The 27,402-nt window shown below is 36.4% G+C and overlaps 1 protein-coding gene across 1 annotated transcript in view; it reads right to left on the bottom strand.

The window, feature by feature from the left end:
• LOC126777021 (putative vitellogenin receptor) overlaps positions 1-27,349 on the bottom strand; it is a 36,771-nt gene extending 9,422 nt beyond the window's left edge. The window contains exons 1-27 of the mRNA XM_050499843.1: positions 27,276-27,349; positions 26,780-26,973; positions 23,516-23,676; positions 23,274-23,391; positions 22,628-22,792; positions 22,105-22,356; positions 21,446-21,543; positions 21,156-21,263; positions 20,196-20,380; positions 19,461-19,653; positions 18,812-18,974; positions 18,417-18,563; positions 18,099-18,248; positions 16,087-16,212; positions 15,512-15,656; positions 14,891-15,000; positions 14,454-14,546; positions 14,205-14,357; positions 13,588-13,905; positions 13,040-13,141; positions 7,798-7,957; positions 7,257-7,342; positions 6,633-6,781; positions 5,791-5,867; positions 5,273-5,460; positions 3,819-3,968; positions 3,463-3,664 (exon numbers count right to left, since the gene is read on the bottom strand). Coding sequence (XP_050355800.1) covers positions 3,463-3,664; positions 3,819-3,968; positions 5,273-5,460; positions 5,791-5,867; positions 6,633-6,781; positions 7,257-7,342; positions 7,798-7,957; positions 13,040-13,141; positions 13,588-13,905; positions 14,205-14,357; positions 14,454-14,546; positions 14,891-15,000; positions 15,512-15,656; positions 16,087-16,212; positions 18,099-18,248; positions 18,417-18,563; positions 18,812-18,974; positions 19,461-19,653; positions 20,196-20,380; positions 21,156-21,263; positions 21,446-21,543; positions 22,105-22,356; positions 22,628-22,792; positions 23,274-23,391; positions 23,516-23,676; positions 26,780-26,972 — 3,992 coding nt within the window. The 5' untranslated portion in view covers position 26,973; positions 27,276-27,349. The remainder of the gene's footprint in view (positions 1-3,462; positions 3,665-3,818; positions 3,969-5,272; positions 5,461-5,790; positions 5,868-6,632; positions 6,782-7,256; positions 7,343-7,797; positions 7,958-13,039; positions 13,142-13,587; positions 13,906-14,204; positions 14,358-14,453; positions 14,547-14,890; positions 15,001-15,511; positions 15,657-16,086; positions 16,213-18,098; positions 18,249-18,416; positions 18,564-18,811; positions 18,975-19,460; positions 19,654-20,195; positions 20,381-21,155; positions 21,264-21,445; positions 21,544-22,104; positions 22,357-22,627; positions 22,793-23,273; positions 23,392-23,515; positions 23,677-26,779; positions 26,974-27,275) is intronic.
• Positions 27,350-27,402: the final 53 nt, after the last annotated feature.

Here is a 27,402-nt window from a genome sequence, read left to right as displayed (position 1 = left end):
AAGCTAAAATACTCCAAATAACTGGTTATGTAGACTATTTCAATCACCGGTGTAATGCACGAGGTGGTGGAGTTTCTCTTTTTATACAGAAGAACCTAAATCATTATTTAATCGATGAAAAATGCTTGGATGACAATTATTACCTCTGGGTATTACATCTTAAGAATTATTCTCTGGATATCGGAGTTATATACAGAAAACCAACATTGAAAAATGCTAAAAACTTTCTCGACCCTTATAGTTACCAGCTGCATCACAGGTAGAGAAGAATCGTTTTTGGAGACTTCAACTATAACCTTTTAAGCTCAGATAACTTGACTATGTCCTAGAAAGAAATCTTACAAGAAAATGGATATAATATTTTGAGTAACATTAATCTAGATTACTGTACTAGAGAAACAGCCACTACCAATACCATTATTGATCACGTATGTTCCAATTTAAAAGAAAACAAATTCCACTTTGCCATAATAAATACACCGATGTCGGATCACAAACATATATATCTGGAAATGAAGAAGAACTATCTCTACACCTTCTATTAAATATGATGCAGTTAACTACAGCGAGATGTACAAAATAATGGAAAGTAAACAAAGTGACATAAAAAACTGTGAGTATCGAATATTGGAAAAAAAATTACTACGAGTATTAAAAAGTAAAATAACCAAAACTAAAATATTGAACCCACCTAGACAAAAATGGATAAATAAAAAAATTGTAAATAAAATTAATCAACGGAACATTTTATGAACTTGTTACAAAAATAATCCTCATGATGAAAAATGTAAAGAACTTTTTATAAAAAATTGAATTGAATTTACTCTAAAAATACAAGAAACAAAAAGTAATTTCTATCTTCGTGCCTTTAATAATTACAAGAACAAACCTAAAAAAATGCAGAATTTAATAAAAAGTCTCACCAATAACAAACATAAGGAAATCGTAGCTCCAAACAAACTTCAAATATTGGACAAATGTGTAACGGACGTAAGAGGTATCTGTGAATGCTTTAACGACTTTTTTTCAAATGTAGGATCGGCATTAGCTAATCAAACCCCTAAACATTATCACAGTAATAATTCGATATATATTGTAAGCCTTCATCTAAAACAACCACGCTAACCCAACTTACACCGACTACAGAAAAGTGGCTGGTAGCTAATCATACGGAAGTTAGATCCCAATACTAGTTCAGGAATAGATGGCATATTTACTAAATCTCCAAAGTGTATTTCAAACTTAATAGTTGAAAAATTTACTAGCTGTATCAATAAAAATAGTAAAGATGGAACATTTCCAGATAGTCTCAAAATTGCCAAAGTCACGAAAATATTTAAGACAGGAAGTCAATCCGATCCCAGTAATTATCGGCCCATATCGGTTCTTACGATTATGTCAAAAATTTATAAAAGGATTATATATAATCGCTTAGAAACATATTTAAGAAATCAAAATTTCTTATGTAATAAACAGTACGGTTTTTAACAAAAATCTAATGCTCTATCCGCAGCAGTAGATTTGATTACAAAAATAAAACAAATATTGATAACAAACAAATAGCCTTAGGAACATTTATTAACCTTAAAAAAGCTTTTGACACATACACACTATAAGCCACAATCTGTTATTACAAAAGTTAGCGGCCATCGGTATAACAGGAGTTGCATATAACATTTTTAAATCTTATCTCACTAACAGAGTTCAGATTGTTAAAATTGGTAAAGTCAAAGCAATCCTAAAAATATAACGTTTGGTATACCACAAGGATCGATACTGGGACCCCTGCTATTTCTTATATATATAAACAACATCCAAAACATTGGATTAAAAGGTGACGTTACTCTTTACGCTGATGACACTTCTCTGTTTTATTTTGGTAACTCTATCCATACTCACCCATCCAGAAGCCCAAGAAGACTTAAATAATTTAAATATCTAGTTCCGATATAACCTACTAACAATAAATACTACTAAAACAAATTGTATAATTTTTTCAGCCAAAAATAAGAAAATAACACACCACAAGACATTAATGATAAATAATCAAATTATAAATAAAGTAGGGAAAAAAAGTACTTAGGATTAATTTTCGATAGCCACTTAACTTGGAAACCATATCTTGACAAAATTAAAAGCAAATTCAAAAAAACATCATTAAACGGAATTATAAGAAATATTACTAGATGTCTTCCACGCCAAGTAAAGTGTACCATTTATAACTCCCTAATCAAACCACATTTAGACTATTTAATAGAAATCTGGGGTACAGCGGACCCCAAAAAACTTACCGCAATTACAAGTTAAGCAGAACAAATAAGTAAAAACACTTTTTAATTACGACTTTTTTACATCAACTCAAAAAGTTTACAAAGATACAAAAATAATGAATGTTGCTCAAACTTACAATTACTTTATTTGCATACTAATAAAAAAAAAATAGATAAAAATATACACACAGAAATACAATTGAATAAAAACCAACAATCACAAAGAATGAAATTAAGAAACGCTAATAACATAAAACTATCAAAACCTCGTACTATTAACAATGGGAAGAAAAATATTTTGTTTGACGGAGCAAAACGATTTATTAATTTACCAAAAAATATTAAAGAAGCGAAAAGTATGCATCAGTTTAAGAGATTGTTAAAAATACATGTTGAAAATAATATAATATAACAAAATACATAATATGAAACAAACTATTTAATAATGTAAAATTATTTATTAAATTTAATAGTATAAAAAGTAGCAATAAAAAATAAATATATTTATTTAAATATAAAATAAAATCAATAATAATGAATTCTCACTCACTCATACAACTTCCTAGCTGTACTTAATCCGTGTATTTGCGATAAGACTAGTCTATTGACAATTATGCAAAGTTTTCACAGATACCCTCTTCGAAATTGTATTTCAAAATTGTCTATCATTTAATAATATCATGTATACATAATGCTTTGCCGCGCCGCTTGGCAATTGTTGTAGTAATATTATGTTCTCATGTTAGTGAATGTGTTTCTTGATGAGAATAAAGTTTCTTTAACCCCAATTTTTATATGATTAATTTATGTTTTTAATTTATCTCATGCTTTTTTTGTTTAGCGCTAGCATCACGCGCTTAATTGCCCTAACAAATCGAATGGTACCACCCTATTACAAAACATTATCTTAAGTTAACGTCAGACATCTGGCCGAACATAAATATCTGCCAACAAAATCTTATTCACGCAGGAATAACTTAAGCAAGACTTTATTTCTGGGATATATTTTTATAATCGAAAAGGTTTCGTTTTACATTACAATATATTAAATAATCTCGAATAGCGGTGTAAAATGTAAATTTGTAAAAACTTCTCATATCTAACTTTTAACTTCTGAAGTTTATAATATTAAAACGTTGGTTTATAAACAATATTAGATACAGAAAATTTACCGAGGCCAATATACGCCTACCTGAGCGCGTAGCCCGCGTGGCACGCGCACACGAAGGAGCCGGGCACGTTGCGGCACGCGTGCGAGCACGCGCCCAGCGCGCACTCGTCCACGTCGCGGCACGCGCGCCCGGCCGCCAAGAACCCGCGCGGGCACGCGCACTGCGCGCCGCGCGGGCTGGGCTGGCACGCGTGCGAGCACGCCTTGTGCGCACACGGACTTCCTGCGAGAATTATTTACCATTACCTCTCAATTGCACCAGCCGTTGGCAACATTTCGCGTTTTTATCCGATTGTGACACACTTAAACACTAGAGATTCGCTCGATTATTTCAAAATTTGTGAAATTTATATAATAATAAATGAAATAATCCTCACCACAGAGCCCCCCCTCGTCGGAGCCGTCGGCACAGTCGCGCACGCCGTCGCACACGCGCGACCACTCCACGCACTGGCCGTTGTCGCAGCGGTAGCCCTTGCTGCAGCTGTCCGCTTGCTGGGACGGGTCGACGGGCTTGGTTTTGTTCACTACGGACGATAGAATGTATTATTATGTTATGTTGTCGTTTAACTTATATAAAATATGTACGAAATAAATATATAAATATATAAAACATGTCGCCGTAAAATCATAAAACTCTTTCCTAAATCTTAATTATGTTGATTATTACTAAATTAATTTACAAGTATATTTTACTAAGTAATGTTATGATTAAAATGTATGATTTGACTAGGTAATATTAAAAAGAAGATGTAATGGTTGAGTACTCTTTTAAGAGACGAACAATTACTCCTTATTTGTTAAAAAGTTAATCATTACATTAAAAATTCAATTGTAAAACTATTATCTGGATTTATAAAAAACAACACATCATTGTTTAGTTAATTTGATTACATTTAAGTAAATAAGTTGCATTATTTAAGTTATCATAAAACGGCAAGTTCCGTTAACACCGTTAGTTGTTGTTAAAGATGTTTTGCTTATTAATTTTACGTTCTAAATTAACAAAATGATTGCTAAAATTAACCTTACAATTTATAAGTAACAATGGTTATTTTTGCTAATGAATTTCTGTAACATCAAAAGTAATAGTTTTAAAATTTATTCTCAGCCGGCAAACTTTGTTTGCAGTTTTAAAATGTTTTTATTATTATTTTTATATTCTAAAATTCTAAGCAGTGTTTAAATAATTCTTAAAAATGGTTTCATAATTTAATAAATTAAAATTGGGTTGCAATAATATTCTTAACTTTAATTTCATTCTTTTAAAAGCGAGTGTATTAACTGAGTGACGGCCATCTTGAGAGGATAGCCGTCGCTGAGCACCGCAGGCGATGGTTGCTAGAGGGGTCAACGGGAATTCGAGGACTTTACTTTCTGGGCAATCATCGTCGAGGCAAGGTGTGGATTCACTGTGTGAGTACAACTCAGATTTTATTAAGAATAAGGAAAGTGTTTTGTACATTAAAAATTGTTATACATTGTCCGTGGTTTTCATTAATTATTTTATTAAATTCTCATTTTCTTAAATTCACATTTTTTATTAAATTCTCATTTTATTAAATTTATAATGGATAAAGAGGGTGAGGTTAGCTATGCTGACAACACCGTGTCTAAAGATTCGGTTGGAGATCCCAATTCGTTAAACATCATTATATCACAAGTTATTCAGCAGTTTAAAAACGCGCAAAGGCGGCTCCGATCGCTATAGCGATTTCCTAAAGGTACAAGGTACCATTGTGACACTACTTAAATTTAAAAATCATTAATGTTAAAATTTATTTCCTTAGTGTATGTACAATAAAACCAATTATTATATATAAACACTCACTCCTCGCACAAGCCTCCGGGGTTTCGTCGGAGCCGTCCGAACAGTCAACATGCCCATTACACCAGCGCTGCTCGGCCAAGCACTTGAACTCCTGCTTGCAGGAGTAGTAAAACTCCTTGAACGATAAGCAGTGCAGGTAGCAGCCAGTCTCGTCCGTTCCTCCAGGACAATCAACTTTGCCGTTGCAACTGTTATTTACAAACGACTATTAAAATATGTATTTATTCGTTGGTATCTGTTTCTAATAATTAATATACTCGCATAAGGCATATGCTGTCTGCTATATAGTAAATAATATAAATTTAAAAAAAAACAATTGCTACAAACTAGCTTTATCCTGTATGTAGCTCCTTATTATACAGTGTGTTTTAAAAAAATTAAAAAACTAATTTTAGACTTTCCAATGGTATCCAAAATCTTGCTGTACACTCTCCGGCAACCCAAGTTATAATAACTGATACATTAAAAAATAATACAAATATGCAAAAAATAAAAATTAATTCTTCAGTATATCTAACCGAGCTGTCATGGGCAAGCAGATGCTACTGTTGTGTTCGCACGCGTACTCCCAAGGCATACACGTCAGCACGTTTTCCTGTCAATGCAAATGTTTCAAATAGACTTTAACAAATACTTTTCAAGCGCTACCACAGGTCGTAATGTGAATTACTCCCTAAATAACTAACATGACACGCCTAGGTTATTTTTTACATAACCTATACGTTTCATGTTAGTTTTTCCGCGAGTTTTTGTTCAGCCGAGGTTACGAGATTAAGCGACCTTATTATATGTTCTTACTTTATCTCGTGCTTGGCGGTGTAGGAATGTCTTCTGGACCGATTTCGGCCACGGCGGCCAACTCAAGAGAGATTAGCCAATTACGCAGGACATATTATATTGCACAAGTGTGTGCGCAAACACAGGTGACTCTCTAGTGCCTCAGTTTTATGCGATAAAAGGTTGGTAATCCGACACGACGGAAAAGAGTTTAGGCGCCGGACCAACGGCTGTAGGTGCTTAAAATAAGTGCTTAGTGTAAGAAACCAACGTAAGACAAACTGCATGTGTCGGATAAAATTCCGCAAAATGTCTTTTTTCCGACTCGCACTTGTGCAGCTTAGTGGCATGATCTCCAAAACCTCCCGTCAAGAGGAAAGGATACTGCTGCTGCCCAATAAAAAGAAATTTATAGATTCAAATTTTGCATGAACTCTACAATAAAGTAGATATCTTCCTTTAAGCCACGGAAAAAAAGAATTATGTTTTATTTTACAATGTTCTATTGCATTCAATTTTGTTTTCCCAAAAGACAAATGTTAGTTCTTTTGGGACGAATGAGCTTCTAGGCTCAAGAACTCACCGACTCTTCAAACAACTCCGTAGTGTCGCAGTCATCTTCATCATCGTGATGCTCACAATCATACTTGCCATCGCAACGTTTGGACAAATCTATACAAGTGTTATTTTTGCATTGGAACAAGTTTTCTGGACAAAGATACTCATTGCTTTCTGAAACAAAATAATTTAATTAACTACCATTTTCTCTGACCAGAGACCTATTCTGTCTGACCTATGTCAGACAAAATTTCTATAAGTTACAACTAAAAAAGACCTAGACAATATAATACTTTTGATAGTACTTTACAATAATTTTAATTGATGTACTTATATTTAAATATTTTTAATTAGGTAGATAGACTGTCTAATGGGCCACCTCATGGTAACTGGACACCTCCGCCCATAGACATTGGTATTGAAAGAAATATTAACTATCTCTTACGCTGCCATTGTGCCACTAGTCTTGGGAACTAAGGTGTTATGTCCCTTCTACCTATAGTTACAATGGCTCAGTCGCCCTTCAAACCAGAATAGAACAACACTAAAATTGTTATTTGGCGGTAGAATGTGTTACGTAAAAGTAGAAACTGATACTTCCTCAGAGGAGTTGCACAAAACCCTACCAATTAAAACCGCAAAATCTCACCACAATTGATTTCGTCAGAACCATCAGCGCAGTCTTCCCCACCATCACAGTGCCACGTGATAGGGATACAATTGCCAGATCCACACCTAATGAGTAAGTCGTATAAAGTTTTATACCGATAATTTCAAAACGATTGAAAGTGTCAACATGGACTTATTATCAATGTAAATATGTATATATATGTGTATTTCATATGTATATGTATATATAAATGAACAATATATAAACATTTTGGCTTTGAATGATATCATCGATCGAGATCTAATTCGGTAAAATTGGCGTTTTGTATGATCGTGAAGTTGTTATCAGAACTTTGGTTGTAAACTAGGTTTATTTTAAATAAAAATTTGATATTAATCAAAAACTATTTTAAATACCTTATGTGGTAAAGTTATTAGCAAATTTTATGGAAAATGTAAATGTAGGGTTTGTGTTTCTTTGCTCGTCCTGCCACTATATGCCAATAGACTATATATGAACGCCGGCGTCTGTTTTTTATTATATATAAATAACACAGTGACGGATACCGGGCGATACCGACATGAACTCGGTGCGGAAGCAGGTGCCGGTGTCGCAGGCAGCCGGGCTCTCGTCGGAGCCGTCGGGGCAGTCAGCGCGCCCGTCGCACGCCAGCGTGCGCGACACGCACAGCGCGCCCGACGCGCACGCCATCTCCCCCGCCGCGCACCGCGCTGTGCCCACTGACACACAATGACATCTTTTTATGCAAATGTCGTCCGTGCGTAAAAATCGCGTGAATGTGCGGTTGAAGCTGGGTATAATTTTTATCTACAAATTAATTATGGAGTGACTTGCTTGATAAAATGCCTTATCCCTTGTAAAACAGCAACACCTCGAAATATTTATTGGCTATTTAGTAAACTATTATAAATACAATATAATATGTATAATTTAACTCAGCGACTCCGCAGTTAGAACAATCGAGAAATATCAAAACGCAAATAAAGGAAACGGTAATCGCAAGTTTAGGTGAAATGTACGAAATAGTATTAAGGATCAGCGAAGTGAAATAACTTATACAAAGAGCGTTGGAGAGCATGGAATCTCAGGCAAAAAATGAACAGAACAGTGAATAAAAGGAGGAATGTGTAAAACAACAACAACACATCTTGCAGTATATCGAGAATCAGACAAAGATAGCTGAGGAAACAAAGAAGGAAATAAAATAAATAAAAATGCAGGTAGAACAGATAAACATAATGATACAAACAAACCAGATATTAGAAAAGGAGCATGCCACGTACGCATCAAAAGCCGCCACTGCACCAGTGGCGAACCGAACCCAATCTGTCCACTCGTTAGTCATCTCATGGGAGGACGTAGTTGATACGTCAGACGATGTGGTGAGAAAGCTACGAGAGACAATTGATGCAAGATTATCCGGCATCAGGGTGAACAGACTGAGGAAGGTGCGCGACCAAAAAGTGGTTCAGGGTTGCTGTGAAAAAAAGGAGCTAGATAGAGTGTCGAAAATGTTGGTAGGTTCAAAGTTGAAGATCGATGAGCGAAGGAACAAAGACCTTCTCGTAATCCTGCGAAACCTACTTACATATACTAGCGACGAGAATATTCTAAGCTCGATTAAAACACAAAACACACAAAGAGTATAGGGCTATTATCAAATATAGGATGCGAGTAAGGAAACAAATCCAAAATCACGTGGTGATGCAGGTGTCACCGGCCCTTTGGAGAGCACTAATAAACGCAGGAAAACTTCATACCGACCTTCAAAGGGTACCGGTGGAAGACTGGTCACCTCTGATTCAATGCACGAAATGCCTCGAGTTTGGGCACAGGTGAAGAAACTGCAAGACGGAAATCGACCTGTGCATTCACAACGCAGGACCTCCGTAAATACTGCCCGGATTGACTAGCAGGGAGCCCGCCGACCTGCATAAGCTGCCAGCGTGGAAATTTTAAAAATACTGACCACGACAGTTTTAACGACGACTGCCCAGTGCGTCGGAAATGGGACAGGCTGGCGAGGTCGAGCGTGGCATACTGCTAAGGCGAGGAAGGCAGCCCAAAAAATATGCTGTTTTTGCAAGCGAAACTCCAGAGAAAAAGGCTGGCTCTGGAATTGGTTGTAGAGGTTGAGAAGAGGAAGGTAGCTGTCGCTCTTGTACAAGAGCCGTATGGGGGATCAGGAGGTCAAAATAAATAGCTCCAAGATCAGGAAATAGGATCATCAAGTGCACTCAGGGTACAACGAAACCAGTAAAGTCGGCCATTTTGGTCTTCGATGATGATATTGATATAATCAGTCATCCGGGATCAACTACTGAGAATATAGCAATCGTAGTTCCCAGTACTCAAAAATGGAGAATAGGGGCGATTTCGATCTACTTTAAAGACATAAGCCCAATTGATCCGTACCTCCAACAAGCGAGAGCAGCAGTAGCAGAAACGGGCGTAAATGCAGTGCTGCTGGGAGGAGACGTTAATGCCTGGAGTACATAGTGGGGAAGTGACAGGGAGGACCATAGAGGTGAGGCACTTTCGGGAATGGTGGAGGAGTTGAGACTGCATATCTTAAATGAAGGAACAGTTCATACCTTCTTCACGATTCGGAATGGCACCATCTGTCAGAGTTACGTGGATATAACCGCTTGCAGCCATAACATAATAGAACATATTATGGACTGGAAAGTAGACCAAGGAGTCACTAGCTCTGACCATAATGCTGGTCTTTTTTTTTTTTATATTCGCCGGGAGGGCAAATGACTCTACTCCACCTGATGGTAAGTGGTAGTAGAGTCCAAACGCGACGACGGCCAGTACAGACGGGAAAAACGTTCTGCACTAGCCGCCTTCGCCTTGCCGGCCCGCAAGATGCCTCTTCACGCCTCGTTTGAAGGAACCCGGGTTGTAAGAGGAGGGGAACACGTGGTCGCATTAGTATTAAAGCAGAAATAAAAATCAAAAACAAAACAAATAACTCAACCCGGAAATATAATACGAAAACAGTAGATTGGCAATAATTAAAATAAAAACATGCAACAAAACAATACAAAAAATTAAGACAAAGAAAAAATATAAAATTCCGCGACGATGAAGAGATGAATTCCGGGTGCAGCACAAAGTCGCACAATGTCGTAGAGATGTAGTTGAAAGGTATTTACAAACCAAAAAGGAATACGAGCAAGAAGCGGAGCTAGCCCAAAATGAGAGCTGGAAGAGGTACTGCAGCAAGCAAGAGAGAGAGAGAGAGCTTCTGGGATGGGGTCTATAGGGTGATTCGTAAGTCCGAAGTGAAAAAAGAAGACCAACCAATGATGGTTAACGGCACCGTATTAAGACCTAGAACTCCGTCGAACTTATTGCTCGGACCTTCTTTCAGGAGGACGATAAAAAGGACGACAACAAAGATCATATAAAGGTAAGAGAGAGAGCGGCAGCTGCTCCAGGAACTGGAGAAGCTACAGATCCACTGTTTACTGAAGAGGAGCTCTGGTTTGCGGCAAAATCATTCAACCCCAAAAAAGCCCCAGGAGTGGACGGCTTCACCACGGACATATGCATGGAGGCGATCGAGTCGGAAAGTGGGCTCTTGTTGGAACTATTCAACAGATGCTTCCGCCTATCATACTTCCCAGCATCATGGAGGCAAGCTACGTTAGTAGTACTACGAAAACGTACAGTCCGATTGGTCTACTACCTGTAATGGGCAAGATATTGGAGAAGATGATAGTCAGGAGAATCAGATGGCATCTGTTGCCCAAATGTAGCCCCAGGCAGTATGGTTTCATGCCACAGCGAAGTACGGAAGGCGCCCTCTATGATCTGGTACAGCATATTAGAAGCATTATTAAAAGAAAACAAATTTGCTTAATGGTGTCACTAGATATATGCTTTCGATAGCGCATGGTGGCCAGCCATACTATACAGACTAGCTGATTACGGCTGTCCAACAAATCTCCGCGGAATTATAAGCAGCTACCTTGAAGGCAGGACTGTTAGGGACAATATAAAATTATTGGCTGTTACAATAGACTCCAAAGTAACCTTCAATACGTACATCTCGCATATCTGCAAAAAAATAACAAATTAATACAAAATGCTAGCAAGGACAGCCAAAATAAAATGGGGATTGAATACAGAGATAATCCGGACAATGTACCTTGCTGTAATAGAGTCTAGTATACTGTATGCTGCGAGTGTGCCGGTACCCAGCTGTCGAGAAGATCACATCGAAAAAGAGCTTAAATAGAGTCCAGAGAGGATTTGCGCAAAAAATATGCAAAGCATACCGAACAGTATCGCTGAAAGCCGCGCTAATCCTATCGGGTCTTCTCCCGCTGGATTTGTGAGTACAGGAAGCTGCGGCTCTGTATGAGGCCAAGCGTGGTATGCCGCAGGAAGTATTGAAGGGAAGGAAAATTGAGAACAAGGCGAATCACCTCAAAGCGCCGCATCCGGCGGAGGAACGGAGGATCGTTTTCTCAAGTTTCAGAGACGTTGGCCCAGCGAAATTTGATTGAACTGACGACGGGGAAATTATGATGTTCACGGATGGCAGCAAAATCGAGGGACGAGTGGAAGCGGCGCTAACGTCTTGATGCGGAGATGGTGACGACCAAAAAATACACCTTGTCTCCCTACTGCTCAGTGTACCAGATGTACGCCCTGTACAAAGCCACGAACCTAGCGGCCAAGCTGAGGAAAAAATCCGTAAAGATTATAAGCGACTCGAAGTCAGCGTTACAAACGCTAGAAGATCAAACCACAACGAACAAGATCGCAGTGGATATAAAAAGAAAGGTCCAGGACCTCGCGAAAAACAACACAACCCACGAATTTTTTTGGGTAAAAGAATTTGGGGGAATGAGCGTGCAGACGAATTGGCGAAAGAAGCGGCATTAAAAAGCAAGACTGCCGCCAATTACGACAAATGCCCACTGTTCTATATAAAACATACCTTGAGAAAAGAAACATTACAAAAATGGGATTACCGATACTAAGAAGCAGACACAGCAGGAGTCACTAAGATCTTCCTCCCAAATGCAACGAAAGCTTATCAAATAATAAGAAAAATTAAGATGACACCTGCTCTATCGTAGACTAAGATAGGTCACGGGGATTCGGTCAATACGACGACGATAAGGAGGAAACAATCATCCACTTGTTGACCGAATGCCTTAGGCACCAGATAACCCGAATGGATGCAGAAGTCCAAATTAATTGTAACATAAAAATTACTGAAATACAAAACATATAAGAAGACAAGATAAAAAGAGACAAATTTTTAGAATTCTGCAACTACATCAGGAAAAAAAAACATTGAAAGAAACAAAGACATATAAAACAAATCAAAATAGAAAAAGTAAAATGAAATAAAAAAAAAACAAAAGAAAGTGGACAAGGTCTCCGACCTCCATGTCGGGGAGAGTACTTCATAAAAGTGAAGTGCCATTAAGAAAAAAAAAAGCCGAGATGGCCTAGTGGTAAGAACGCGTGAATCTTAACCGATGATCGTGGGTTCAAACCCGGGCAAGCACCACTGAATTTTCATGTGCTTAATTTGTGTTTATAATTCATCTCGTGCTTAACGGTGAAGGAAAACATCGTGAGGAAACCTGCATGTGTCTAATTTCATTGAAATTCTGCCACATGTGTATTCTACCAACCCGCATTGGAGCAGCGTGGTGGAATAAGCTCCAAACCTTCTCCTCAAAAGGGAGAGGAGGCCTTAGCCCAGCAGTGGGACATTAACAGGCTGTTACTGTTACTGTATTAAGAAAAAAAAAAACTCAGCGACTCACCCACGCTCGTATTTCCTTTGCAAATATCATTTTTCGATATACAGACACCGTGGCAATTCTTTTGATCCGGTTTACAAAGTGGTGGAGACTGTGTTATAGGTACTGAAAAATAAAATATGTATAATCGATTATTATAAGCAAAATAAGTCAAAATTTCCGAACGTCATTACGTCAGATTGGTTTTAAAAATTAATTCACTTTTGGCGGAAGACAACTCAAAACGAGCTATTTTTGATATAATTTTTGTAATAATATTCACAAGCCAGATTTTGATATAAGTATTTAGCTACTACTTTTTATATCTTTCTAACAAATGTTTTATTTAAATTCATTTTGTTTTGTATATATTTTATGTAGTTAGTATTATACTATTTTTATCCTTCGTCTTGATTTGAAATTTTAGTAAGAACAGCAAAAAAATCAGCTGAAATTTTATGGAGCTCATTATTATTATTATTATTATTTCATTTCAAAATATAAGACCGATCGATCAATAAATTTAACCATCTTATACATGACCGCTTAATGAAAACGATCAATTTACTTACCAGCGCATCCTTCTTCATCCTCCCCATACGTGCAGTCATTGACCCCATTACATTTCGCAGTCTCGAGGAAGCACTGATTGCTCCTATGGCAGTACATCTCATTGGAGCGACAGTGCGTGATTTCCAAGCATTCTCCGCTCACCATCTTGAACCCGGGCGAGCACACACAGCGATGCCCCGAAGTATCCCCGCGCCGCGTCTGCACGCACACGTGCGCGCACGGCGTGCGGCCCGCCCCGCACGCGTGCGCGCCGAACTCGTCCCGCGGGGGCAGGGACGTCGCGAGCACGTGCAGGCTTGTGTCGTTCGGGAATATTGCTAGAATGTTCAACTCTTATATACATTCTTTGATACCATATATTTTAATTAAATTATTTATTAGTATTAGTAATATTGTACTGGGATATAAATCTGTCAATCCTGTTTTTATACAACATTGGATTAATTTTGTTTAAAAGAAGTAAATAAACTTGAATTACTAAAATGTTTATACTAGCTTCAATATAAAAGTAATTCATAGCAAACACCAGAAAAGTTTTTTTTTTATTAATAACTACCGTTCGAATATTATTTGAACATATATATTGTAAGGATAGTGTGTATATATATTTACTAACATAATTCAATACGCCGGATCCTATGTGTAGCCTCGTGGACATCAGCCCAGTACAGTCTGGACGAGTGTCTATCTGTCCAGAACAGGTGTGTGCTGGTCGCAGCCACACTACCGATAGTTGTTATCACTTCTCTAAATACCTCTCTGCCTTTACCTGATTATAAAAAATAATTAAATATAGCATAATTTTGTTTAACAACAACCAGTTTCTGGAAAGCTTCTTTCTATTTCTGCTTATGATTACACTCACCTTCTGGATGCATGACATCTATTGCGCCCCTGCCTTCATCAGACATGTACACGAGGTTCAACTCGGGAGAATAGCTGATGCGAATGTTCGGACCTGGGGTTACAATCATCATTAACTTGGAACTCCAAAAAGTGGGCAAAATATTTGAGCATTTTTTTTTAAAGTCAATTGAATCTGTATCCTATATGTTACAATCGTATACGTTTGTTAAGTGGGCTGTTATAGGTCACTTGGTAGGGCTTCGTGCCAGTCCGTCTGGTTTGAAGGGTGAGGGAGCTAGTGTAACTACAGGCACATGGGACATAATATCTTAGTTCGAAAGGTTGGTTGCGGAATGGCAATGTGGGAAATTTTTATTATTTCTAACAGCGCTATATGCCCGCCCTCTCTATCTATTTAATAAAAAAGTATTTTCTGCCTTTCTCCTCCAAACTTACCAACAATATTGTTCAAGAGAACATGTTGCCTGTCTTCGCCGTCCAATGTTATGGAGTCTATGTGAATTTCATTGTTTTCATCACCCTCCAAAACTGCGACCAGCATTTTCCTATTGGAAAAAATATGGAAATTAAATAAAAAGATTATATAAAAAGTAGATTGATGATGAGTGTCTTACTAAAGAAATACCATATTTTCTATTTTTTTTACATAATTCTTAATACGCTTGATTGTACTCAGTATAAAAATAATAGTTATATTCATAAACAATTAACTTCTTCGGGGTCTGGTGGCTTAAAAGCCTACAGATCCCTGGGTTCCAATCGCGCGTCAACCAATCAAAAATTACAATAATTTTTCTGTAGCAAAAATATTAGTAGCAGCCCGTAATAAGATAGACACCCGCTCCTCTATTCATGAAGCCCTTAGTCTTGGCGCCCTAACTGTCTTTGGTAATATTGATTGCTACCCATCAGACTCATGTTCGAGTAAGAGAGTAGAGTGCGCATGTGATATGTAACTATACGATTGCATAATTCTCGATTTTTTTACATAAAAGAAAGAAAATCATACCACGACCGTTCCTCTCACTATTATAGAAAAAAGCTTTTAACACTTACCCATAATCAGATAACACACAGAAGCTCATAGGTATCTCTTCATGTGTAAAGTGGTAAATTATCGCGCTGCGTCTGGTACTTAGAGAAACGACTTCTATGAGTCGACGTCCAGCGTCGAGGATGTACAGATTGTCCGTAACGAAATCTGGTTTAAATTGTAATAAAATATTATGGAATATCCGCTAAGCTGGTCTTACATGGCTTGTGCAGATTTATTTAGAAGTGAGAAATTATTAATATATTTACAAAGCTTATTAATGGTACGAATAAACTCATGTAAAATTCCTAATCCCTTGCCAATATTAATAGAAAACTGATTGGCGGTAGTTTGTGCAAGATCGTCTGTAAAGGTACCATCTAAGAAATTCTACCCCCAAATAGCAATATTTAATATCGTTGTAGGCTTAAAGGGTGAGCAAGCCAATGTAACTACGGTCACCAGGGACATAACATCTTAGTTCCCAAAGTTGGTGGCGCAGTGGTAATGAACGAAACAATATAATACGTGTTTTTTTAATCCAAGTTACGCCTGCCTACTTAAACTTAAAAAAAAGATGTGATTAAACAAAACTCACCGTAATCCATATCGACAACGTTTTCCAGGCCCTTGGACATGAGCACGTGCGTAATTCCGAGCGTAAATTCGCTCATATTCATGTAGTTGATTGATTTATGCTGACTGTCATAAATGTATAGGGTATCTGTAAGTTTTATTTTAACGTTAAATAATTAACTTTATCAGTTAGTATATTACAAGAATATGAAATACACGCCTGTCACGTCAATTGTCTAAATATAAAGCGGATGAATATGTCATAACTATAAAAAGTACTATAAACTGTCTATGATGTCATCTCGATATCTTTCATAGAGAAAATTTTGGACAGTCCGCATTAAGCCTGCGTGTGAGCAAGGTCTATGTTAGTAAACTCAGTAACGGCCTGTGAATGTCCCACTGCTGGTCTAAGGCCTCTTCTCCTTTTTTTTCCGGAGAAGGTTTGGAGCTTATTCCACCACGCTGCTCCAATGCGGGTTTCCTCACGATGTTTTCTTCACCGTCAAGCACGAGATGAATTATAAACACAAATTAAGCACATGAAAATTCAGTGGTGCTTGCCCGGGTTTGAAACCACGATCATCGGTTGAGATTCACGCGCTCTAATCATTGGGCCATCACGGCTCAGGAAGCTCAGTGACGATGAATACGTAAATGTATAGGTGTACAAACAGAAACTAGAGCCCAATAATAACGATAACAATTATATAATAATGTTATATACTAAAACTTTCTCCAGTATACTTGTTAGTTACTCATTATCCTTTTATGTACCCCTGACAACGTGTATGCAAAATTTCATGATGATTGGTGGAATAGTAAAAACATGAAAGCGTAAGAAACAATGCATAGTGATTTTAGTAATTATATATAGAAGCATATGTATATAATATGCTCCATCGAACGACGAGTAACAACAAAGTCGATGTTATAAAAACCTTCATGAAAACAAACATATATGTTAAACTTTCAAGGTGTCCGATCAATCAGTATCGAAGTGTATTAATATCAAACAGATATATGTAGCAAAATTAATTTTTATGTCTATCCTAATATTATAAAGAGGTAAAGTTTGTGAGGTTGTAGGGGGTAATCTCTGGATCTACTACCGATTTTGAAAATTCCTTTACCGCTAGAAAGCCACATATATATTAATCCGATGAAATCCGAAATTCAAAATCCGATTAATTAAATCCAAAAATTAAGACTTTTTTGGGGTAGTCGGATTTGCAAAGTAAGTCGGAGAAAAAATGGTCGAACAAAAAAGTTTCTTACAACCGCTGCCTTAACGATGAGAGATATATGATTGAATTGTAGAGAAAAGTTGTAGAACTTGATAATGCCTATAAAAAAGTCAGCGGCAGCGTATAGTTAACTATTGTATTTAAGTCACAAAAGTAGTTTTTATATTAAAAAAATAATTTAAATCGTTAGGTCATGTTTATTGGTCATATTACCAACAATTATGAATTCTTATCAATATAAAATTAAAACAAAAGATTTTTCCCTTTTACTGCATGTAATTTGGACAAATAGTAAGATAATACCACATAGGTAACCGCGACCGTGTGATCTATTGAATGATATTTCTATTAGACGTTTTTTTTCATATACAACACGTCAATCTATTTATAAATAAATTTCTTTATCACCAAGAAAATTTTATTTCGATAAAATTCTTTATTTACAGTATGTATATACAATATTGGTAGTATGTACAATATTGGTTGTATAGTTAAAGAGATAATTTAAAATATCAAATACGCCAGACAATTTTATTAATGTTCGGCCAACGCGACTTGGCATTCAGGAAATAAATCATAGCACTCGGCACTAACCAGACCGCAATCATAATTTCATCACAAGTAAAAATGTTTACCGCCTAATGAAGTGGGCACGGGTCAGTTATAGTCATAAAAATAAAGGGAAAATATAGTAAGTTTAGCAATCGTAAAAATGTACATAATAAACGTAATTGTAACAATTATGTGTGTGTCTCCCCATGGACGGCTGCGGCATGTACCCACTGACCTCTGTAGCTGTCGTAGGCGAGCGCCTGCAGCCGGCCGACGTCGAGGTGCGTGTCGTGCAGCTCCGGATTGCCGATGACGTCACGGCGTACGCGCGTCACGTGCGCGCCCGCTCCCACCAGCGCGAACTGCGGCCGCTCGCCCGCGCGCACTGCGGACACCCGACCTCATCAGGGACTGGTTTCTAGATAAGTATATGCATACCATGGGGTCGAGTCTGGATTTCTTTAGAGTCCTTCGTCCATTTGAACATTCTATCTCTAAAATAGATTTACTGGCCTCCTATAAAAATATGATTAATAAATTCTTCTTCACTTACCCTGGCAATGATCTCCCATCATTTCCATTGTATCCGGGCAGGCGCAAACGTGAGTCGTGTTGGAGGTGACCAGACAGATGGCGCATTGGTCGTGGTTACATGGGTTCTGAGTATTGTTCATCAGAATTGGATGGTAGAGGTGCATATCTGTAACAGATCATCAGACAATGAAGTTAAACATATTAGTAAGGTCGTGGTGATCCTGATTGATGACAGATTAAATATAATTATTGATTTTATTGAGTTTATTCAAGTATATTATTATTATTAAGTTCTAGATTCAAAAGTGGTTTAAACTCGTATAATGGATATTTTGATTCGATTTCATTATATACAATTTCTTGGGGAACGTCAAAAACGAGAAAGCACGTCAGTTTCCAATGGATATAACTTACCAAACACAGGCATATCCATTCCAAGTAGTATGTTTCTGTTGAACGAGGTGCCGTGTAGCTTGTCCGCAGTTAGAATCGTGTTGGTAGTCCAGTCACTCCAATACACTGTGTTCTCGAACACGGCCAGCGAATAAGGATGGTGGAAGGGCTCTTTGAATAAGAACTAGAAGAAATAGAAATAAGGAATAGAAGGTTTTAGCAACAATACAGATCCCTAATTAACGAATGATGTTTCCGTTAATAACACTACAAAGATTAATTACCCAATAGAACGTTGAGATATCGAAATCACAATGAAGGTAAAATTTGAGAATATAATAGCCCACCACATAATTTAAGAAGAAGATTTCTTCAATTTTATTTGTTTTGATTTTTTAAATGCTTTTTGAAACGACGATCATTGTTTTATGATAGTAACTAAAAGCTTACGTATTGGCAAAACAGTTACAGTAAAAGAAATAAAATAAAATAACAGACGTTACAAAAGCCTTAAAGCCTTATAACTTTTATATGAGAATATCTACAAACTTAGGAAGTCTATATTATTTACTAAAAGTAAAGTTTCCAAAGAAGGCAGACTAAACTTGCAAATAAAGAAGAATATAATTTTTTGTGATAAAAACTTTCAACACCATCAACTTCTACTTACATAAACAACCTTGTCCTCCAACCTAACAACTTTGACAGTCCGATCCACGAAGTAAAGTCTTCCATTTGAAGAGTCCAGAGCTAAACCAGTGGCGAAAGAACTTAAGTTGTCAACCAGGGTATCCGATTGAGAACCGTCCATCTTAGCTGACATGATAACGGCCTTGTCGTGCCAATCCGCCCAGTACATTAATCTAACAAAAAATTGGAAACTTAATATTTTCAAGTTTGATTAATAAAGAATATTACTAGTGTGAGTAATTTACTAAGTTATTTTAGTTACATTCTGAACGGGTGAATCCGGTGCTACGCATAAAATTTTGTCTTGCAGCATGACGTAATCATAATTTTGAGTACCAAAATTACTTAACTAGTTTTCACCAGCCTGTATAAGGAGAGGCAGGTAATAGGTACCCTATGTCCTTGTCTGTGCCCCTGATTTGTATGGACTTTGAGTAAATTAAATGTTAAAATAAATAAACAAATTCACTATCGCATTTTAATATTAGTAAGGATGAAGCGTGAACATGAGTAAACATCCGTACAGACTAACATAATATATCATTAATGGAATAATTGAATAAAGCTAAATGAGTAAGTGAGTAAGAATTAGATGTGATTTGAAGGAAAAACCTGCACCGACCCCCAATAATTGGAATTAAGTAACCGAATTATAACGCTGAATGATAGTAAGTGTGAGTGTCCCCTATACACAGAACTACTAACAACTTCTTACCCTTGAGTAGGATCTAAGGTGACAAATCTAGGATTTTTTGTTTTTGCTGGTAGAGTGGTACACAGGGAGCCGTCTGTGAGACACACTGTGATGATTCCTCTCGCTGTGTCGCTGAAGTATATGTTGCCTCCGAGGAAGTCCACCGCTATGTCTCCTGGGTCTTCGATACCGAAAGCTGCTAATACCTAGAGACGCAATTGCATTAAGAATAGACTATATATTAGAAGTCGCTTCATTGTTAATCTTTTTACTGAAAGTAGGTAGTATAGTTTTGATGATTCATATATTTTTTACGATATTTCATTGTGCAAGATAATTTTAAAGGAACTTAAGGTCGTGTATCTCTAAAAGGTATGAGTAAAATGAATTTGTTTTGAATGCTTAACTAAGATATTGCATACTACATACATATATACATACATACATAATAGATTATTAAAATAATGAGAGGTATCTGTAAAACCGAAACCACTGAAAATTTTGTAAGATTACCAAAGAGGTATTTTTGTTTAATAATCGAGCTCTAAAGGATAATTTTCGTAATTGGCTACATTTCAAAATAAACTTTTTTTTTATTGATAAGGATGGTGGACGAGCATATGGGCCACCTGATGGTAAGTGGTCACCAAACGCCCTTAGACAATGGCATTGTAAGAAATGTCAACCATCGCTTACATAGCCAATGCGCCACCAACCTTGGGAACTAAGATGTTATATCCCTTGTGCCTTTAATTACACTGGCTCACTCACCCTTCAAACCGGAACACAACAATAACAAGTACTGCTGTTTTGCGGTAGAATATCTGATGAGTGGGTGATACCTACCCACACGAGCTTGCACAAATCCCTACCACCAGTAATATTCGCCTAAATCGCGGAAATATCTCAAGATATTAGAGGAAATCCATAGAGAAGTGAATTAAAAATGATTGATTAAAATACACTTTCGAATAAGCATACCTGTTTGGACTCAGCGATGTTATGCAGCTGTGCCCTCATGATGGCCTGATGACCTTGTGCTGTCTCCACCCAATACAAATAAGTCCCATCAAAGGATACACCATGAGCCTGGAATTTTTAAACGAAATTTAATCAGTGTCCATTTGCTAAAAGTTCCAATTTCAGTTACCTTTCGGCAATCAGAATAGAAACAATAATCAGATGTTGGTTGGCACATAACAATATGGCCTCTTTTTGTAATATTGATGGTATTGATTCCTACCAGGTTTTAAGCCTATAAAATTATTAACCTGTTTGATTCCTGTCGCAACAATGACCTCCTCTTTTGACTTCACTTTCAAGTAACGTATATCGTTTTTTGTACTAAAAAACAACAACGCCTCCGGATCTGAAAAAAAAAAGAAATCTCACCGATCAATAAAGTGATAAAAGGTAACTTTGCATGCATGAACAAATTAATTAATAGTAAATTAAGTATAATTAAAAAAAGAGCATAAAAAACTAATCTTTTTTTACAATTAATTATAAGAAACATGACGAAATAATTCACTGCAATTTAACAACCGCATATAACTTTTTTTATGGCCATATAAGTGGTCAGCACCGCCCATAGAAATTGGCGATATAAGACATATTAACTGCTCCTGTCGTCACCAATTTACCACCAACCTTGGGTACTAAGATGTTATGACCTCTGTGTCTATAGTTATACAGGCCTCACTCACCCTTAAAACCGGATTTTAACAAAACTTTCTAATTGCTGTTTAGCGATAGAATATCTGATCAGCGGTTGGTACCTGCCTAGATACCAAGTAAAGTAAATAAGTACACCGCGAAGCGACGTGCTCAAGGGAAGAAAACTGAGGAATCATATAGAGCTATGACGATAGTCCCTTGCAAGCTATTACAGTTGATGGTGACAAAGTATAAACAAGGGAAAATTTCTTACCTGGAGCAAAGCACAAGTAGGCACTCATATCCGTGGAATAACCAACATCGCAAGAGCACAAAAAGTAGTTTCCTTTATTATGACACTTTTGAGAACAAACTGGCATTTCCTGCAAGCACTCGTTTGTTAAATCGCATTGCTTGGTGGTGTCATTGTACTTCAAATAGCCAAGGCATACACAAGTTGGCCCTGTACGTTGCGGTTTGCAATGTGCATCTTTTGGACACGTGAAGTTCGTACACTGGGTGTGCCCTAAAATGAATTTAAAATCAACGTTGTTATATAAATATATTGATAAAACTTTATTACATAACTAAAATTTGCATTGATTTCTTACAGGCACCTTCGGGCCTAATGCAGTTTTGCAAATGATAATTAAATAAGTACATTAAAATATTACCATATCGTATCAATCGTATTTTCTGACTTGAACACAGATTTTCTAAAAGGAGTGTGGTTGCCTAGCTCAGCCGCTACTTGGCTGAAAGTCACGTATAATATTATAAGCGTTTATTTTACTTACACTTGTCGCAAAACGTTCCTTCATCACTACCGTCTCGGCAGTCTTTTAGACCGTCGCACATATGATCAAGGGGCAGACAATACGAATTATCCAAGCACGCGATCTTCCCAAATTGACGATTACATGGCGTAACATCACTTAAAAAATTTGAATGATATTTATGACCTGAAAATAATATCACATTAATTTAAGGATTTGATCGAAAATAAATCGCTAAATTATTAAACAGTTACACTATATATAAATAAAATTATTTAAAGACCAGGCAAGCGATGAAAACAAAGCTTAACGCCTCATCGCCTAATAGCATATAATAGCATAGCAATTGAGTTGACCATAGCCATTTACCCTACCCTGAGTAGATGCATCACTGTCTTCTGACACCCATGGATCCCCCCATATATTTAAATTCCTACCGATATAAGCGCCATAGATATAATATATTTATTACCTGATCTTAAAAAATTACGGCCATTGGAGTCTGTCTTATGTATCTCATATGATAACTAGAAAATGTTATTTATCAATAAACTAAAGTCAAGGTCAAAAGTCGAATTTTAACTCTCCTTGTCACATGGTGCCTAGATTACTCTCTCGCTCTACCCAGAGCTGCATTAAAGATTGAGATTAACGCAAAGTAACTCACGACAATTATTTTCAAAGTCTTCGTCAGATTTATCATCGCAATCGTAATCACCATCGCACATCCAGAATTTCGATATGCACCGCTTTCCATTATCACAGAGGAATCCTTTGCACGTGGACTGCAAACCAAGAGCGAACAAATTGACGATATAACTATATATACTAAACACATACACATAACTATGTTTATAAGAAACAATTACCGCTACAAACAATGCTTAGAGCAAAATCTTAACAACTTACGTTTTCATGCTCAACAAGCATAGTGCAGTTGACCTCATCACTGCCATCATTACAATCCGTCTCGTTGTTGCACACCCAGGCACTTGGCACACACTTCTGCCCATCTCCGCACATGAATTGGTGCGTCTCGTTGCAGAACAAGGCGTCCGGAGTGTGGTTAACTGGTAAAACATTATTTAGATTTATAAAAAGCACATTTATCAATACCGCCAGTACTAGTACGACATCTTTGGCTCTTTGTCTTCAGATTTATTTCCTTTTCAAATATGCAACCACCTTTATGTAAGGTACAATAATTTCCTGAAAACCTCTGTCGTTTTCAGATTCTCTCAATAAGATCTACTCTTTAGCCGAACTCCATTTAAATCCATTAAGTAGCTGCCATTCAGAAGAAATACTACAAATACGAGGCTATATTGTTACAATACATATGTTTCTTTTTTATATACAGAAAAAAAAACTAAGCGTTTAGAAAGGTAGCATTTACAAATGGCGATTGTATCGCGAAAAGACCCCAAGATCTCCCCCAGACCGTTAGATAAAGGGCGTGACCCAGTGGCGGATTTACCAGCAAGTAGAGTAGGCTTCAGCCTAGGGCGGCAAATTTGGCGGCTCAAAGAAATCAAAAAGATTTCTTCTTGACGGTTTTCTGATGTTTTACAGATAGAAGTCGGCAACAAATTTTGCCGATGACCTGTCATAGTAAATTTAACGGTGCAGCAAAATTTCACATTCTAGAGTAAAACAGTCAGTCCGCCCCCTGTAACGGTGAGTCTCGCATATCCTCATACTCATGTGGGGGAAACGCGTAAACGCGTTTTGTCCAGCGAGAAAATAAACTCCTCCAACCAGTAGTAGGACTGCCATGTAAAAATATGTCAGTTGTAGAGGCAAGGGTGGCAAAAACTTTTGGATATACATTCTCAGATTTAGTATAGCGTTAAGGAGACGTATAGATGGATGGATAATAATTTTTTTTTTTTATAGAACAGGAAGGTGGACGAGCATATGGGCCACCTGATGGTAAGTGGTCACCAAACGCCCTTAGACATTGGCATTGCAAGAAATGTCAACCATCGCTTATAGCCAATGCGCCACCAACCTTGGAAACTAAGATTTTATGTCCCTTGTGCCTGTAATTACACTGGCTCACTCACCCTTCAAACCGGAACACAACAATATCAAGTATTGCTGTTTTGCGGTAGAATATCTGATGAGTGGGTGGTACCTACCCAGACGAGCTTGCACAAAGCCCTACCACCAGTAAAAGTAAATAAAATAATAATAGGGACCAAGGCTTCCATAAGCAGAATAGCGTCGAAAATATATCGGGATAAAGAAACTCTAAGATAATCTGATGTTCCACCTTATTTTAATGTACTACACAAACACATAGTCACTTTTCTTAATCCCATAGACCTTCTATAGAGAGCATATCGTATTTTTATTTCCATTATGCGTAGCTTCTAAATGACGGTACAGTATATAAATAAACCGATATTAAAATTAAATGCAAAATGTTTTATTTTTAAGATGTATATAATAAACGAGAAAATAGCCCCATATAATTAACAAGAAAGCACTATTCATTGTTTAATTTCGTGATACCGTGTTTCCCGCTCCAAATAAAAATTGATACTAATACCCAATGATAAATAACTTTAAGCTACTTTTATTATCGTCCTTAGAAAAATATAATACTCAGCGAAAACATGCCTTAATATTATTATTGTTTATGAAATATTAATTGATATTAATATTCTCAGTGCGCTGGCTCGGCTTTATTTATTAATCACATTAAGGTGTTTTTTTTTTAATCACTCACATGACACTCTTTTGTAACCAAGATGACCTCATATAGAGTTTTTTTAAATAAATATTTTAAATATAAAGCTTATCGTTTTACATTTAAGACTAAACTCAATAAGTTTCCGTTATTACAATAGTATATGTTTTCGTAATGGGAATTCCTCTCGGACCGATTTTATTTCCTTTTATATTTTTAGTACATATAAATGAAGTCTATTTTGACATTTAAAGTATTTCTGATATTATCTGTTTGCTGTTAATACATAACGAAATTATAAAAAAAAAATCTAAAAAATATTTTCATGGTTATGTTTATACCTTTTCCGTAATAAAATATTTGCATTTAATTTAAAATAAGTATATAATCAAAGTTAATAAATAAAAGATAGATATTTAATACGTAAATATTATAAATGTGGGTATATGACTGTTGGTCTAGTAGCTGGATATAAGACCGCAGATTTCGAGTTATTAGATTTTTACGTTACAAATTCGGCGATATCAAACTAAAATAGACGCTAATATTAATTTTTATAATACTTAAATAAACCTATTTACGAAATATTTAAAACATTGCCTGGGTAGATCAACCTTAAGATATACATAATTCGATAAATTTTACACAGCATTTTTTTTATAGAATAGGTAGACGGACGAGCAAATTGGCCACCTGATGGTAAGTGGTCCCCAACGCCTATAGACATTGGCATTGTAAGTAATGTAAATCATCGCTTAAATCGCCAATGCGCCACCAATCTTAGTTCCCAATGTAGAATATCTAATGAGTGGGTGGTTTCTACCCAGACGAACTCGCATAAAGCCCAGTAAAAAATATACTTGCGAACTTTCATAATAATTATTTATATTATGTCAGTTATTTGTAAATTACTGTTTCAGGATATTAGAAAGAGCGATTCAGATTTTAGTCTTGTTAAATTATTATATTATTCTGGCTTAAAATTAAAAATATATTAAAATAGGTTCCAAAATTAAATATTAAAATTAACAACAAAATCAAAAAGTTTCTATCCCTCTAATTATTTTATTTTTTGTCAATCAAATCTCGAAGTATAATAAATTGTGAGCGTGTTTAAACTTTGTACGGAATGGCCAACCTAGTTCCTTTTTCAAAATTACCGTAACCGTAACAGAATGTGAATGTCCCACTGCTGGGCTAAAGGCCTTCTCTCCTCTTTTTGAGGAGAAGGTTTGGAGCTTATTCCACGTTGCTCCAATGCAGGTTGGTGGAATACACATGTGGCAGAATTTCAGTGAAATTAGACACATGCAGGTTTCCTCACGATGTTTTCCTTCACCGTAAAACACGAGATGAAAATTCAAAATTACATCTTCTCATTATTTACCTTTTAATTTTGCTTATTAAAAATAAGAAAGTGGCATGGCACTTGTCTAATAGCTAGGCGACAACAGGTAAATTAAAAAAAAATTACTCACAACAAAAATTCTCATCGCTTCCATCTTCACAATCGCGATTACCGTCGCAATATTTATCTTGAGATATGCAACCTCCACCAAGACAGAAAAAGGCACCCTCCACGAGACATTCAGGATCGAACGATTGCATATCATCAATGAATTCTCCTTGACACGTCACCAGCCACGTTAAAATTATTAGTAGGACTGCCATCCTAATAGAACAATAATTTTTAATGTACATTTAAACGTTTCGATGTATATCACAGGTTCTTTTCAATAAAAAAATTCGCTTTAACGGATTAAAGTGGTTGACATGCGAGAAAAAATGATATGCGTAGAAAATATTTTTTTAAATAATACCGCGGTATACAAATCTTTTTATGATAATATCATTTTACTTTATGTATAGATATTTGTTCCTCGTCCTTATACCGTAAAGTAAATTCAAATTTTATAAAACTAAACCAGAATTAAATTAAATACGCGTATTTAATTATATATAATTGGAACTTACCTACAATAAAACGTTAAAAACTGCAGAGTAATTTTTTTTTTATATTTCAATAAAAAATAACTATGTTCACGTAGCTGTGACTTCAGTAGAGAATGAGTATGCTAAAAGGCGAAATAGCTAAAAATGT

This window comes from Nymphalis io, chromosome 22 (assembly GCF_905147045.1).
Source record: "Nymphalis io chromosome 22, ilAglIoxx1.1, whole genome shotgun sequence".
Lineage (NCBI taxonomy): Eukaryota > Metazoa > Arthropoda > Insecta > Lepidoptera > Nymphalidae > Nymphalis > Nymphalis io.
Note: the sequence above shows the minus strand (reverse complement) of the source record. Positions and strands in the feature narration are given on the sequence as shown.